General features: G+C 45.7%; 5 protein-coding genes and 2 non-coding genes across 7 annotated transcripts; 3 read left to right on the forward strand and 4 right to left on the reverse strand.

Moving 5' to 3' along the window:
- Positions 1–320: 320 nt before the first annotated feature.
- CANTADRAFT_21129 (uncharacterized protein) lies at positions 321–794 on the reverse strand (the record flags this gene model as incomplete). The annotated part of the gene is made up of 2 exons (XM_020206660.1): positions 321–403; positions 458–794. 2 exons carry the CDS (start codon positions 792–794, stop codon positions 321–323), a joined length of 420 nt encoding a protein of 139 aa, XP_020064968.1.
- Positions 795–993: 199 nt separating this feature from the next.
- Positions 994–1,879, forward strand: CANTADRAFT_89469 (uncharacterized protein; the record flags this gene model as incomplete). Its single annotated transcript, XM_020211569.1, has 2 exons — positions 994–1,727; positions 1,828–1,879. The coding sequence occupies 2 exons, from the start codon at positions 994–996 to the stop codon at positions 1,877–1,879; spliced, it is 786 nt and encodes a 261-aa protein (XP_020064969.1).
- A 321-nt stretch (positions 1,880–2,200) lies between these two features.
- On the reverse strand, positions 2,201–4,747 carry TCC1 (Tcc1p). The gene is made up of 2 exons (XM_020206734.1): positions 3,039–4,747; positions 2,201–2,741 (listed from the first exon to the last, which is right to left on the reverse strand). Exons 1-2 carry the CDS (start codon positions 4,648–4,650, stop codon positions 2,605–2,607), a joined length of 1,749 nt encoding a protein of 582 aa, XP_020064970.1. The 5' UTR covers positions 4,651–4,747; the 3' UTR covers positions 2,201–2,604.
- Positions 4,748–10,194: 5,447 nt separating this feature from the next.
- On the forward strand, positions 10,195–12,036 carry CANTADRAFT_39919 (uncharacterized protein; the record flags this gene model as incomplete). Its single annotated transcript, XM_020208820.1, has 1 exon — positions 10,195–12,036. A coding segment is annotated over one exon (1,842 nt), but the record flags the coding sequence as incomplete, so codon positions are not given.
- Positions 12,037–13,073: 1,037 nt separating this feature from the next.
- On the forward strand, positions 13,074–14,174 carry CANTADRAFT_21133 (uncharacterized protein; the record flags this gene model as incomplete). The annotated part of the gene is made up of 1 exon (XM_020206661.1): positions 13,074–14,174. One exon carries the CDS (start codon positions 13,074–13,076, stop codon positions 14,172–14,174), a length of 1,101 nt encoding a protein of 366 aa, XP_020064972.1.
- A 160-nt stretch (positions 14,175–14,334) lies between these two features.
- On the reverse strand, positions 14,335–14,424 carry CANTADRAFT_t122. Its single transcript has one exon. It is a non-coding gene; the product is annotated as a tRNA-Phe (tRNA).
- A 6-nt stretch (positions 14,425–14,430) lies between these two features.
- CANTADRAFT_t121 lies at positions 14,431–14,503 on the reverse strand. Its single transcript has one exon. It is a non-coding gene; the product is annotated as a tRNA-Arg (tRNA).
- Between the last annotated feature and the right edge of the window lie 1,877 nt (positions 14,504–16,380).

Here is a 16,380-nt window from a genome sequence, read left to right on the forward strand (position 1 = left end):
TGAGGTTCATTCGGCCCACGGTTGGTATTCAAGGATAATTCCCCTTTCGTAGGTGTTTCCACACCATAATGTTTATAATTGGCATACTTGACGTATTAAGTAGCTGAATTTGGAGCACGAAACGGCTGGAACCGTTTACTGGCCACTAACTTGAGCCACAATAGTATCTGTTCAGCCCAGGGTAGGTATTCGTGGATAATTCTCCTTTCGTTGTTCAAGATAATTCTTGTAACCATATGGAGCCCATAATTACCATCTTAAGCAATACGTACCAATAATCTACTACTATTGCAGCTTATAATGGCTTCAAACTGCAACAACTACGCTATCTCATCAGCCCAGAGCTCAATTTCGTGGATAATTCTCGTTTCGTGGGGCTTGCCACACCCATCCACTTCCAGAGCTGGCTTACACCGGTCCTATCGTGATTCGTGTGATTGCATACATACCTACTTACTTTCCTTGGGGTCCTTGGGGTCCTTGGTCTCAAGCTTGCCCAAACCTTCGAGCTTACCAAATCCCTCGAGCTTGCCTCCTTCGAGCTTTCCAAGCTGCTCAAGCTTGCCCAAGTGCTCAAGCTTTCCTCCTTCAAGCTTTCCAAGCTGCTCAAGCTTGCCCAAGTGTTCGAGCTTGCCCAAACCCTTGGCCAATTGGTCTTTCTCGTTGCCAGATAACGTCTCCAACTTGGCGTATCCTTCCTTGATGGTTTCTTGAATATCTTTCTGCGAAGGGTTGGAGCCGAGCTTGTCGGTGAGGACCTTGCCGAGCTCGCCGAATTGAGGTTGGTCTGACATGGTGGGTGGAATGGGAACGGATAAAGGTGGGGCTCTGGTGCATTATATAGTGAGGGAGAATGATCCTGGGGCTGTCTGCAGGACTGCAGGGTCTAGAAGGATGAGGTGCGGCTCCGTGTCGTTTATTGCCGATGTCGCATTTTTGCTTATGTAGCCGTGCAATGTGCACACGTGACCAGACATGTTTCCACGTCTCCGTATGTTCAGGCCCCGACTCGTGGTGGCCGACTGGGACGAGACTATCACCCTTGAGGATACCATCAGGCTCGTGGCTGACACTGCTTATGCCGCCAAACCCCGTTTCCAACCCCCATTTTCCCACTTTTCCCAGACGTATCTCGATGCCTACGACGCCCACAACCAGCAGTTTCTACGTCTCCACGGCAAAAGAGACTCGCTAGAAAAGGAGCTCGAGTACCAGCACGGCATGCGTGCGGTGGAGATGTCATCCATCGCGGAAATCGAGCGTTTGGGGCTCTTCAAGGGCTTAAAAAGTGCTCAGTTTCGCCTCCAGGCACAGCATGTCCAGATCAGACCCGGTGTAGAGCAGTTTTTGAGCCGTTGCAGGGACCAGAGCATCCCTGTTGTGATCCTAAGCATCAATTGGACGAAGGCGATCATCGCAGAGTGCTTGAAAAGGCTTGGATTTGAGGAAAACGACTTACTCCGGATCATAGTCAACGAGTTCGAGTACACCCACGAAGTTATCGATGGTGTAGCCACCGAATTGACCTCGGGAAAGTGGTCGCTGGAAACGAATGTGCGAACTGCCATCGACAAGCTTGAGTTCGTCAAGCTGTTGAAGAAAAAGCACTCGGATGTGCTCTACATAGGAGACAGTGGAACGGATCTCTTGGGGATGCTCGAGAGCGACAAGGCGGTGGTGATGGATAGGGGATCGGCTCTCAAGAGCCTCGACCTGCTTGGCATCAAGTATGGATGTGATTGGCACGAGAAAGTGTGTGTTGGCAGTTTTGAAGATATCAACAAATGGCTCGAGTGAAGCCAACGCAAAGCACAAGACTGGAAACAGGCGACTCGCCGAGGCCTCTACTCTACTGAAGCCGCAATTCGAAGCACACTAGTATACTGTTAAAATTACTCCATTATTGAAGCTTCAATTGAAAGCACAAAAGTGGTAGCATACTGAATTCAATGGCTCTGATGAAGTCGCAATGCTACGATAGCTAGTATACTATATTCAATGGCTCCAGCAACAATTCTGAAGTTCGAGCTAGGCATAGCAGCGTAGTATACTTTCTTTATGGTTTCTCCCAATTAATTTAATCCTTGGCTTCTCTGTCGAGATGAATCCACCACCCCACCGACACGAGCATTCTATACACATTTCGTATTTAGTCAATAATATTCTATTCCTTAACACCAGAAAAATAGAAGTTGGATATTCATGGAGGATGAAGCTGTATCTATGGAACCTTATGGTTTAGACAGCTTACTTAGTGGATTCTAACTGGTTTCCCATTTGTAGGGATGTTAATGGTTTAGGTTGGCCATTCTGTGGGGACCTTCTAATTTGGCCTGTACTATTATGTGTTATTGTATCTAATTTAGGCCGTGCTATTTTGTGGGATTCTAACTATCCATGCTGTACTTGTGGGAATCTATCTCAATTTGGGTGTACTTGTGTGTGTTCCAACTTGTGGTAGTGCATCCCCTTCAGAGTCTACCACTTCGTGGTCTTCTCCATTCAGCACACTGGTTAAATTTTTGCCTACACCAAGTCGATTCATCATTTATTACGTAGACTACAGATATGCAATAGACCAGCGGATCTTATAATACAAAGCACCTATCTTCTCCAGTTGTTGATGGCTGGAGCGTACGGCTGTTGCATGTGGGTGACAACTCCTCCTTGCATAGGCACGTATTGACTGTAAGCATACCCGGGAGGGGGAGGCCCCGGAGGACCCACTGGGTAGGGGTTTCCATTGGCGACCATCTGTGGGTGGTTCAATGGAGAACGGTGAGGCGCGCCCTGTCCTTCTGGAGGGGCCTGGTGGTGTGGAGGAGGCAATTGTCCGGGAGGAGGAGGAGGGCCTGGCTGGTAAAAGTACTGGGGCTGTTGGTTTGGCGACCAGCCTTGCTGGGGAGGATGGGGCAACTGGGGCGGAATGGGCTGCTGTCTGGGAGACTTGTGCTCCTGTTTGAAGGGCATGGGATAGACGTGTTGCTGGGGGGTATGCTGCTGAGGATAATGCTGGGAGGAGGGCTGTTGGGGGGTTTGTTGGGGGATGATGACAGGAATGGCAGGGCTCTGTTGGTGCTGGGGGTTGGGAGTGTGTTGTGCGGATTGTTGTCTTTGGTGCATGGGCTGGGGAGGTGCTGGGGTTGGTGCTTGGCTGTGAGGAGGAGCCTGTGCTGGCTGTGCTTGGTTGACCTGAGCCGATGGAGTCTGGGTTTGTGGCTGGGGGCCTTGGATGAATGCGATTCGCTCTGAAGGCAATAATGCAACAAGGTCCCGCAACATGAAGCTGGGGACATCTGGAGGATCCCTCAAAGGAGGTACCGGACCTTCCTTTTTGGAAGCTTTGACCAAGCTGTCTGCTCTGTCCTCAAAGTATGTGGCGTTCTTGATGTCGCCCACGATCTTGAAGCACGCTGCGGATCTGGCACATGCGTCGGAGGCGTCCATCAACTGGTCGTCGCAGCGTTCGTAGACACAGCTCAAGCCGTCCCAGGCGGTGGCCGTTCCGGGAGAGCCTTCTTCAAGCTGGAGGCGCAACGCTTGCGAGTATGCAGCCAATGCGTCCGACAACTGCTTCAATTGCAAGTACAACTTGCCGACCGCCAACCAGGTGATGGGCGAGTTGGATGCTCTTCTCAAGGCCACCTGGTACGAGTCGTACGCCAAGCGTGGCTGGTCCACCAACGAGTACGCTTTACCCATCAAGTACCATGGCAAGAAGTCGCCCTCTGTGTCGGGCTGGTCCGAGTCCTTTTCCTTCTCCAAGTCGATGATTTTGCTCAACAAATGGATGGCGATTTCGGCGTTGTTCTTGTCGTTGTTCAAAAGCAACAAGTATGCGTGGGTCATCAAGATACGGGGCGAGTTGCCCACCGCTATTTCTGCGCTTTCGCACGCCTGGATGGCGCCAGGGATGTCGTTGGCACGCTCCTTGACCGTGGCCAACGCACACCACAAGGCAATGTGCTCGTCGATGCGCGACAATGGAGGTGGCGGCAACGACAACGTGGCCGTCAACTCGGCAATCGACAATTCGATGTTGCCATCGGCAGTCGCAATGGCTGCCAATTCGGCGTGGGCGGCTCGGGCGGTTTCAATATCGCTGCTGGAGAACTGGCTGAGCGACTCAGGCAAGATCGACAAGCAGTGGGTCAAGGAGCCAGCCGCGTGGCTTCTGGCACCAGCACGGATCAACGTCTGGGCGCTTAGGAGCCACAACGACGCATCGTTGGGCGTCAACTGGATGGCGGTCTGGATGGCCTGGTGGGCCTGGTCGTTGAGGCCTATGAGCAAGTAGCACTCGGCCAACTCCTTGAACACGCCAGCATCCTTGAGCAAGGATGGATGGAGCTCCAACGCCTTGTTGAGGCGCTCTATGGACGTTTGCGACCCAACCGTCTCGTTCAAGTTGATGTCGTTGAGCCTGAGCGAGTAGCTCAAGCCGCAGATGGCGGTGGACGAGGAGGCGTCGTGGTGGACGGCATTCTCGTATGCTTTGATGGCGGCTACCGTGAGGCCCAAGGCGTTTGCACAGCTGCCACAGGCTATCCAAGTCTGGGTGACGCTTGCTTGGTAAGCAGCAGCACCGTCCTTTTCGAGATGGGGTCTCTTCAAGGGCGGCGATTGCAGCGAGATAGTTCTTTTGGGCATTCCACTAGGAGGAAGGGGGTGATTCAAAAAGAGCAAATATGCGAAACTAGTGGAAATTGCGGGATCCAATCTAATTAATAGTTTTTTGCTGGAGTTTTATCACTACTGCGGACAGTTGGAATCATAACACACAAAGGAAAGAAAGTTTAATCTGCTACCTAGAAAATATCCGCATATCTAATATTTTTTAAGGAATGATTGTAGAAAATATTTGTCATGGTGGTCCTGCGGTGGGCGAACAATCTTGGGTGGAATATAATTCAATGTCGCCCGACGCAGGCTACCCATGCTGCATGCATACTGCATTAGTTTGTGGAAATAGTCAAAAAAAAATTTGGTGGGAAAAAATATTATCCAGCCATCCCCGGAGAATACCTTGTAGCAGCGTAAATTGGCGCTACTTCCAGAATCCGCCGTTCTCTGTCCATGCGCGATGTACCACCACAAAAAATACCTTCTCCGGTGCCCAACCCACTGCCATCCTCCTAGCCACCGGAATATATCGCCCACTCCGCTTATCGCTCACCCCGGGACGAAATCCCCATGCCACCACCCAGTTTCATGCCTCCCATTCCACGTCTGCTCTCCTGACAATTTACTAGCTTTAAGGTTGTTACAGGCGCACGGCACCTGTTAGTTGATCTATTGTCTCTAATCGAAGTCCCTTATCCAGGAACAATAGCTCGGGATTAATGCTCACGCATGATGCGCACCAATGATCTAACGCAGACTCCATCGAACACCAAAGTGGGTGGTTTTTCACTAACCATGAAATTGGGCGCGGACCAACCTGGTGGTTATCCACCGCTATACGGCGTAAATAACGACTCTGGCGGTGGTGGGCAGCCCTAGAGTGGCCGTCCCTGACTTAGGTCTACTGGTACCATCGTTGGTCGTCGGGCCGACGAATGTCATTCCTGCATCGTCTAGTGGCAATTACAACTCTAAACGCATGCACCACTCACCACTTCTGAAACAAGCATGCTGTCTGGGCATCTAATGCGCAAGTTACCGGCCGAGCCATAAAAGAAGCCGGGGACGCCCACCTGTTCCATCAACACCGACATGTGCCAGAAAGCCATATGGATCGGAAATAAACTTTGTCTGCTGGTTGGGAGTGGTGAGACTGCCCCATCTGTGATGGGTGCATGTACCTAACTTGGGCTGGTGGGGGCCTCATAGGCCCAGCATGTGATCCAGGGCTGTAACCGAAAGTCTATTCGTCGAAGGTAGCCCGGACAATAAACTATGTGGGTGGGGGGTCAGTGCAATCTTATCCCAGTGGTTTGTGCCAACAGAAGCTTGCGGGAAGCGAACGGTAGACTAAATGACCCGTGTTCCTTGATTTCTTTTTGTAGTCGCATTATTTGTTGAGCGAAACAGTGACCGCAATGTGGGCCAAAGTATAATATATTGTCATGTCTCAGCTTGCATACGTATGTTGCTACGCAGCTCGCCAACCTGTAGGCAACCGCCAAATACGAGGGGTCCATCAGTTGGCCCAGCGGCTTGTGGGTATTAAGGTTTAGTCCGGTGATCCTTCCCGGTTCCTGGACGAGATTAACTCCGCACCGAAGAAGGTGGTGTGGTAAGGTGCTTGATCAATCCGGACTAACCGTGGGAGGCCAGATCTGCATTAGAACATGATATTCTGATTCATGCATACCATGCATGGTGAATAGTGTGAGTGTGTCTGTGGGAACGAAAAAATATTATAAAACTCATACCAGGCCACTGCGTTAGATTTTGCGTGTGCATGAATTTAAAATTTGAGTTACGAGTTGCAGGTATCCAAGAACAGCCCTATGCGGAAAAGAACAAGCGTTTATGCATCATGATATATTACGCGTGCATTATGCAACGCATATGTAAGGAACTCGAAACAGTTTGATGCCCAACTCCGTAATAGTTTTTCGTCTGATGATTAATAAGCCGCACCTTTTCCGACCCATTACTTTGCCAGGATGGGCCCATGTACGTCCTTCACAAAGACTTATCAAATGAATAGTAGTGCACAACTAGCCAGCCAGCTGACGGTGCCTATTTATTCCATAATAGCTATTGCTTAGCATTGTTCCTTGATACCGACTTTAGGGTTTGTTTTATATGAACGGGATTGATGATTACGACTCTCATGCGTAATTAACCTTTAAGCTTAGATATTCCTGTCGCAGTCTCATAACCGGGCAGGAAATTTTTTAACCGGCAGATTGAAACCGTTGTAACATTCGCACGACATCCAACTAAGCAGGGAGGTGCGATTGACGATCTATTATTATTATAAAGGGATATGGAAATCTGCATGTTGTATGCATATTTTGCATGTTATCATCCAAACTTCCATCGTCCTATTGAATCAACATTGGCTTATAGTGTTGCAGTTCTCATGTGTTCTAGGAAGAGAGCGACACAGCTTCCACATGTACTCTCCTAGATTCCCCTAGTATTTATTAATCAAGCAACTTTCTCGTACGAGTCGATCGGACATGCACATCAAAATATGAACAACAAAGCAATTCGTTGAATGTCGAATCGGATACTCCTATTCTTTTTTCGCATATTTGCATGGAGCATAAAAAATCTTTCCATCGCTTACGGTTGTTGAGGAGGCCCCAATTAGCCCACCCCCACCACATCAAAACGGGGCAAAGATATAAAGTGCCACTTTAGGTTCCCACATCCAAGGATTCAAAAAGGGCTAATCCCTATTATATTTCCCTTCCAAAAAAAAAGCAACCCCTTGTAGTTTCGTTGCTTATTGCTCACATTATATGCCTTTGTCCTGATGATTATTATGCTGGCCATGAACCCGTGTCGAACATCGAAATCCCCGAATATTATGTAGGATATGTGAATATCGATGCTAAACTAGCGTCGCAGGAGTTATGTACATGTTGTTGTTTGGCGTAAAGTTCCTCTTTATCTGCTAACCAGGTGGCAGTAATACCAAGCTCGCTACTGATATACCGAGGCTCTGTTCCTAAGCAAGTCTGGTGATGCTTTCTAAATACTTTGTCAAGATATCTGATACATCACCTTGTAAATCCCTACTGCAACTACTGGGTAACAAAAAGTTCTTGGAAGCTTCGTCAAGAGTACCGGAGGCTAAATTGTGCATCCATCTCACATTTTGTAACACACCGCAATTGAGACCGACAAGGAATGAATGCGCGGCAAAACTTTAGGTGTTGAAAACACAATTTAGCCCAAATTTCAAGCTCGATGATTTTTGAAGAAAATAGAAGTACGCATGTCACTGCGCTTATTATTTTGCGTGGTTGTACATATTTACGTTGGTGCAAAATAAACTCTGACGCACTTCCGAATTGGGCACCATTTCTGACCGGCTCGGGGCCCGGCTATAAATTACAAGTTCCGCAACCCAATTTTCTTTCCTAGAAGAGCGGAATTTCGTGGCATACATTAGTCTGACGTGCCCAGCTATTCAGGTGGCATATTCCTCATCAATCTTCAGACAATCTATTGGTCAAGAAACTTGATTACCTCTGTGGGTGTGGTTTATAAACTAGTTTTAAAAATAGACTTGTTATGATGCCTAATTTTTCCGCTTCCCACCTATAACCATCGCAAAGAATGCGTCATGCATTACACCTGTTCCAGGCTAAACTTGTACTCGCATGAACAAAGAATTGCACCACCGTTGTACCCCAATCCCGTAGCAGTAATAAAGTCTCATCCCGGCCCTAGTGGGTGCTCGCTAAAAACAGCCAACTCGGAAGTGACGAGGGCTTCATAGTTCAAGATGTTAGAAGTTGTTCGTAAACGTAGATAGTTGTTTCAGTTCTTCAATTCACGCTTTCACATGAAGTCGACTGACAAGACCTGCATTATCTCCATCCTAACATGGCACATGCCAAGAATGCTATATAGCCGATTTCATAAACGGTTTGTTAGAGTTTTGCAGTGCTTTGTTATCAGATCGTATTGTTACCCAAAACTGGTCTAAACCTCTAGAAGGCCAGGAAAAATCACAAGATATTTGTTCCGCGCTGCTCCAGAAATATCTGTCTGTTCAATACTCTTCAAAGGTTAGCATTAATCCCCTTGAAGAGAGATATTCTATGATTAGATGGAATGCAATACCTGTGGTCTGAGCTTCCGCTCCTCAACTTATTATCAGTTCTCTACAGCACACCTATTAGCGGCTGCGCATAAAAAAAATATGAAAATAGGGTTTAGACAAGCCACCTTCTCATAATACCGAGTAGGGTCCATAATTTATGGGCGCTGCTTCCATTTAAAGGTTTAGTACCTTCACCAACATTATCTATTTTGAGGCTTGAAATTACATGGGTAGACAACAGAACCTCCAAATTATGCCTGTGTACGACACTACGGCATTCGGAGTTGTAAAGGCTAATTCCTCTACTCCGCGTATTTGCAAAATGCCAATATGATGGAAGAAGCCATACTGCAATTTTGCTCTTCGACTATTAAAGTTGCTTTTCACCTGCAATGGCCCCTGCCTACCCGAACAAGTTCGCTCAGACTGACCTATCTACCAAGCTCTAACGGGTATGCGGGAAAGCTAATTTAATATCGAGGCGTATGCTGTTTCAGGTAAATGTAGTGGTTCTTATAATCATAGTTGGGTAGTCTGCTGTTGTTACTGCCGACTTTTAGACATAATACTATGAAATAATCTCGATTAAGTTTGAAATCGGACGCAACTTGATTGATACGCATTTCGCTTATTTTCCGCCTGTACCCGACAACTAACTAAACAGCAAGCATGCATTGTGCCAAAAGCACCGACACCATGTAATTGCACAAAAGGGCACAAATTACCGACTTGGCCAAGAATTATAATCCGTGGAAAGTAGTTCACCAGGTTTGAATTAGTTCAAGACTATTTGACGTCGAGGGGAACTCCTCCTTAGAAAGCCTCCAAATACAGGTGATCGGCCTTCTAATGTGAAAACTTTACACAATGCGTTGCAATACTCGATGCTCTAGTTTTTTTCTGAATTTCACTTGCTGGCCTGAGAATGTGCATATTGTCGAGCATACACTCGCAGATAATTACATGGTTGAATCAGATTACGGGAAAAAAATTGGGTTCATCACATATTTGATGTCCACAAAGATGATATCGATAATCTTGTACGCCTTAGATGGGAACGATTGGCGACTACATACGAATCATTCGTATGCAATGTCAGTCGAATTACGAGAGGCACAAGCATGGGGCAGGAACAAAAGCGAGATTTGTTTCGCTACTTCATGCACACGGTGATCGAAAATAAACGACTCTTCACCACTTGTGTATTGGCAGAATCATATGGCCCCGAGTTATATCTCAATGGGTCTAAAATTTTCTGAGAAAATTTGGTCACATGTCATTGTATCACGCGGCATCAGATTAGTGCCAAAGTCATCGCTGAAGCCTATTAGTGTGAATCAATGATAAGTCCCAGAAGCGTCAACTTGGCACGTAGATGCCTCTGGTTGTTTCGCAGATCTAACTCGTCGTCGTCACTTACGCTCACCACTTCTGCTTTGCTCACCAACTTGTTTCAGTCGTGCAAGTCCTGTGGAATCAAATTGCAAACCAAAGATCCCAAAAAACCAGGGTATTACATACTCGACTCTGGCAGCTCGAATGGTGGCAAAGTTCATATCAAGAAAGAGGATGAAGTCTTCAATAAATATGTGAATAATCTCTCTCCGGATGATCAGAAACTATTAATCAATGACTTTTCAAAGGTGCACCAAGTCGGAACTGATCACTTGAAAGCACTCACAGACCCTAAATCAGTATCCTTAGAACTCAAGAACGCGTCAGAGAAGAGAAAGTTCAAACTAGACGAAGACACAAATGCTATTGAGTGTACCAGATGCAGAGATGCTACATATCGGTCAAACTTTAGGGACCTTTCTCAAACCGAATATCCTGTGGAAACAATAGATACCGTTCTCGGACCTATCCCACTTGACGGGAAGATTGTGTATGTGATGAGTGCGCAGGACTTTCCCATGACCTTGGATCCAAAAGTTTTCCAGTTCAGATCTCCTGCCAACATTAAATTTCTCATAAACAAGTCAGATTTGTTATTCAAGAATAATGAACTAAATCTCAAATATGGGCTCACATTTGTACAAGATTATCTTCATTTCAAGTATGGAGTTCCTAAAGAAAACGTCATGATCGTCAGTGGTTTAATCAACTGGAACATCAAGAAGGTTATCGATTTCATTGTCGATGGGAGTTACTTGGTTGGAAACGTCAACAGTGGAAAATCAACAATCATCAAGTCAATCCTCTACTATTTGAGCACGCAAAAGAAGAAAAATCGCTCGTTGATGTCCCAAAAAGAAAGAACTAGATTGGAAAAAGAGCAAGACAAATTGATGAATATTAGGGATACCGAAACCGTAAAGAGCAGATCAAAATTAAGAAAAGAGATGAGGGAATTCGAAGCATTTTTCAGATCCAAGGTAGGTCCGGGTGTGTCCTATATACCTGGATTCACCCGCGGATTCATTCAAATTGATCTTGAAGGAGTTAACAAAACTATTTACGATGTTCCTGGATTTGTCAAGACATTCCCAGGCAAGGAGAAGGAATCACACGGTTTATTTAGATCAATTTCCTCCACAAAATTGATCAAGCAACTTACCAAAGGTGCTAAGGTCTTCGAAAAGGGACTCTATAATTCCAAATACCATACCATCAAGAACGGCCAGTGCTTGACGATGGGTGGTGTCTTCTTTCTCAATTTTCCAGAGCAGTCCATGTTTCAGATCCGGAACTGTATCAATTACGATTACAAGGTATTCAATAACTTCTCTAAGGCAGTCCATGTCAGCTCGCACCTTGTTGACTACCCGGGCATGGAGAAACAGTTTCTAGTCAACCACGACAGACAGAGTATTCAAAATATGAATAGGTTCATTGTTCCACCATTCTACGGCTCCATAGATTTGGTCATTCAAGGCGTGGGACACATTAATATTGTTCCAACTGGAACCAAGGCAAGCAACCAGCCTCTTGTATTGTACTTAATTCCCGGGGTGGAAGCAATCATCAGGCAGCCCATCACCAAGTATATTGCCAAAACATTCACCGGAAGAGATGCAAATGGTAATCCTTTGAGGAAGGAAAATTACTTACAGAAGAGTACTTTTGCTCTCCAAAGATACAGTGCGAAGGAGCCATTTTATTCGAGATTGATTGCAAGTGATCCACGAGAGTTGAACCATTTACTCGAGAATGCGGAGCTTGATGCTGAAGTAAAAGAGCAGATTATTTCCAGAGACTACGAAAGCATCGCCAAGTGGAAAAGCCTACTTGGAGGCAGGCGCTCGGAATTTGGTGAGAGCACAGAAATTGGCCCCAACAACAAATACGATTATTGGGTTGAACAGTAATGGACAAGAACGGACGAATTGTTCTTGTTTAGGAAATAAGGAGTTCTGTGGCGAATGATGGTGGAGCGAAAGCTGTCCATTCACTCCTCAAACCTTGGAAGTATCCGTGCGTTGGCTTCTGTTGCTTGCGTTAACCCCGATGTGGGTAATGAAGCCCGCGCCGTGCATCAGGCAGAGCTAAAACTCAGTTTCAGCATGGCCGCGCGTTTAGCACAACCCACCTTGGTCCCATTTAACCCGTTCCGTCATGGAACGATCGTGAAACGGAATCACTTGTACATAGTGTGGTCCATGGACCACCGGCCTGGCGAACCAGAAGTTTGACACCAAGACAATGTCGCTTGTAAATAGTTACGTAAAAATAGCATGGAGAACCAGATCGAAGACTATTTGGTAAAGTGTGCGTTATGTGTGTAAAGTGCACCCCCAACGGGGCATGGAACGCGACCGTTCAGGACATCGGTGCAGCGCATAAACGACGCTATCCGAAGGGGGCACCACGCACAGGGGCTACGTGCATGGCATAACCGACGCGACTGGCGGGCAGGCGATCACCGGCACCAACCGTTTCCGGGACCGTCGCACCCCTGCCGAAGGTCCAGCCTCTGTCAACCCATGCCCACTGACTAGAAACCCTACCATGGCGCCTCCCCCTTGCCTCCCTCACTAAACAAGGCTTCCTCCCGCCTCAAACGTCAACGCGCCCCGCCATCTCGCAGCCCCCCTTTGTATATGTATTGGTGCGCGCACCCCCGATTTGCTCGCGCCGCAAAATCTAAACAAATAATACCAACAATATAATCATCCCGATTTGTGCTGCATCTGCCGTGTTTCAGTTAATCAGCCTTATAGACATCGCCATCTGCCAGCTTGTCCCGCCGTGTGCTTCGTGTCTGATTGTCTTTTTCTCGTTTCCACCGTCCCAGCCTTGTCCTGGCTCCAGTCACCTTCTTCGCTCGTTCCTCGTCTATCGTTGCCCACTGAGAACAATCGTCTCCATCCACTCGCTATATCTTACCCCAGAATCCACCATGTTGAGAAGCCAGAGCATCTCCAACCTTAGCGACCATCGCAAGTCCAAAACAGGCGGGCTCTTCAGTGGATTGCGGTCCAAGAAACTGTCAATGTCAGATCTTCACTCAATTGTCTCAAGCGGCAAGAAGCTGTCAATGTCAGATCTTCACTCTATTGTGTCTGGCAAAAAAACCAGGCCTTTGAGCACCACTGGCGCTGCTTCGCTCAACTCGTCGAAGCCTGACTACAAGCCCAAACTCTCGCCTATCTCCCACAGCTCGTCGGCCGCCCAACAGAGGTTGAGCGTCCTGGGAGAGAACAAGGAAAACATCCCCACCGCAACAGCGAGATACAAGTCGTTGAAGTCCCGCTCTAGCGCCCCCAACTTGTCAGCCATCACCCACTCCAAGCCTTCGAAGAACAACAGGACCTCAGTTTTGCTTGGGGGAGTGCCCATCTCCAAGCCCATCATTCACGCCGACAGCTTCTCGGAGTCGATGCAGTCCCAGTCTGTGAACTCATCGCCCATCACCCCGGAGACCGTCAACACTGTCGACTCGCTCTTGGACCTGACATCCATTCAGATCTACGACTTCGAAAATAACCCCGATTCCATTGATCACGATACGGACATTTCAGATACTACCTCCTTCACCACCTTATCGTCGTCTGTGGACCTTGACGAGAAGAAATCTGGATCTCGCCATTCGAGTGCGTTGGAGGTTCTACCACACATTTCATCACAAGACCTCAAGACTGTCAACATGAAGCCACGTCCCCAACATCGCACCACCCGCCTTTTTGATGTCGAGGACTTTGTCAAGTTGATGTACTCGGCAAACGGACCTCTCGAAATGGGCAAGTTGCCGTTGAACGACAGAGACTCCACCAAAATCGAATTGCAAGAAAAGGCCCAATTGCTATCCAAATTGAACACAGAAAACGAGTACAGCACATCCTTGACATTCCTTGAAAACGTGGAGTTATTCTCGATCACCACTGACACTTCTAAAGCAAAAGCATCGTTTGAGGCTTCAGTCAACCAGATGGACTTCCTACTGGTATTGAAGGACGACCCTTACAATGACATTTCGGAGGATAACGAACTTTTTATTTAATGGTGAAAGAACTCTTTCAATTCTGGGACATGTTTGGCATGGATTGTGTATTATATTTATATTTTAATGGATTTTATGAGACCTTCAATTTGTTGTAGAAGAAATATATGCAAAATATCTGTAAGTTAGTTTCACCCTCTTGAAGAAGCAAAAAAGTAATTGCGATTTCTGTGGATCGAACACAGGACCTTCAGATTAACTGTGACTGAATCTCTTCAGTCTGACGCTCTCCCAACTGAGCTAAAACCGCAAATCGAACCCACGCCGGGAGTCGAACCCGGAATCTTTTGATTAGAAGTCAAACGCGTTAACCATTACGCTACGCAGGCATCTTTTTGTTCGTAAAAAGTAAGTTTCAACCTTACCATTCAATTTGTTTGATTAGTAAGCAATTATTAATCACAAATTAGAGAACATGGGCTTTCTTCTCGTCCAACCACTATTTTACTCCAAGTTACTTACAAAATATTTTTGTTTTACGAAGGAGTTGATCCATGAACCAAGCTGCCAAAATCAACAAAAATTGCAAAAATCATTTGACCATAATCTACCTCTGGTTTGTGTGCTTCACTAGGTAAGGAGCCTTACCCAGGCAGTACTGGGTTAAAATGCAGCAAATAGTTCATTTAGAGTTTAATATTAGAATTTACGTCATTTTCTAAGAACAATATCTCTAGTCAGCTTACAACAGCTATCAGTACTATGCCAGACTTGAACGTATTTTTCCTTGTAAACATTTATGGCTCTTCTGTCCTCAAAATCCCTGAGACCAGGTCATCATCATCCCTCCTCTTATCCAAAAGATCTTTTTCTTGCCCAAACTACCAGAACAGTGCATAGAATTTTGGGCCATGTGACTTTATTAATTTTACCTGCTACACATTTATCATCATGATATTAAGTCTAACTATATACTTATTGCAATGAAAACACACCTTCAATTCACCGTTTTTGATAGATGAGGTCAAATCTTTATTAAAATAATTCTTTATTAGATTTTTATTTTGCATCTTGGTGTAAACCGTATGGAACTCCTTGTAGAAGCAAATCATGTTAGCTGTTATTTTGTATTAATTGTGGATTAGGTTATTCATCCATTTTGGCTGTACTTAAATATGATCCGATTCTTGCTTGACCCAGTTGGACACCTGAAATGATTGCGCACAATGATTATATGTCATTGGATATGAATAGTTACCTTAACCTTAATCAATTGTGCTTGTATACCAAATCAGAAATTTTGGGGGGGTAAGTCATATAATCTATCTACTGTATTTTTCATTTTTGTAGAAAAATTTATTAAAATTCGCAATCTTTTATCCGAAATTAAAATTTAACCTTTTCAGGAAACAGAGTGCTAGCTGAAACTAGTTCTTTTGAAACTCACCTGGTAACAAGGTTAGCGTCAGATTAATATAAAAATACCAGCATCAATGAGACAAAACTAAAAGGCCGAGTAGGGTTGACAATTATACTCAACTATCATCATTGAATATTTTATGTACGTCGGTACTTAGATAGATTTAGATATGAGACTGGGTACAAATACAGTGTTTCCAAAGTACATTCGAACCCTCGGCCCGGAATTGTTCGTAATACGGGCAAGCCAAATTTCATAATAGGGGCCGGAACTTTTCATACTTGGGCCAGCATATTCATACCTCAAAAAAAAAATGTAAGCCCCCCACAATTGAGGTCATTCGTGTAGCATACATCTAGAGAATCGTGCTTAAATGTAATCGAAAACAAGGCCAAAAGAACCTTTCATGATTTCTCTCCCTATTTTATCTAGAATAATCGCTTTTCTCTACACAATTCAATATGTTCACTGGCATGTCTACAAAATCCTTCATAGCTTTCAATAGAGATTTTACTTGTGGCATCTTTCACCTTTGGAGTTAATTGCTCCTTTTTACTTAGGTTAGAACGTTTTACTTTAGACTTGCATACTGACCAAAATTCTTCTATAGCATTTAATGCTGGAGAATAAGGAGGTAAATAGACTAACTCCAATCCGCTCAGAGCAACTAATAGCTGAATATCACGACGTTTGTGGATAGCAGCATTATCAAGAATCAAGTACTTCATTTCCTTTAGTTCCTCGTTCATTTCTATTTTCTTGATGACGCTTTTGATGAATAAACTTATGTGATTAGCTGTAGTACCTCTAGCCACAGGTTGACTTACAGTAGAGTCTAACTTTCTC

The sequence above is a fragment of the Suhomyces tanzawaensis genome, assembly GCF_001661415.1.
Source record: "Suhomyces tanzawaensis NRRL Y-17324 unplaced genomic scaffold CANTAscaffold_3, whole genome shotgun sequence".
Lineage (NCBI taxonomy): Eukaryota > Fungi > Ascomycota > Pichiomycetes > Serinales > Debaryomycetaceae > Suhomyces > Suhomyces tanzawaensis.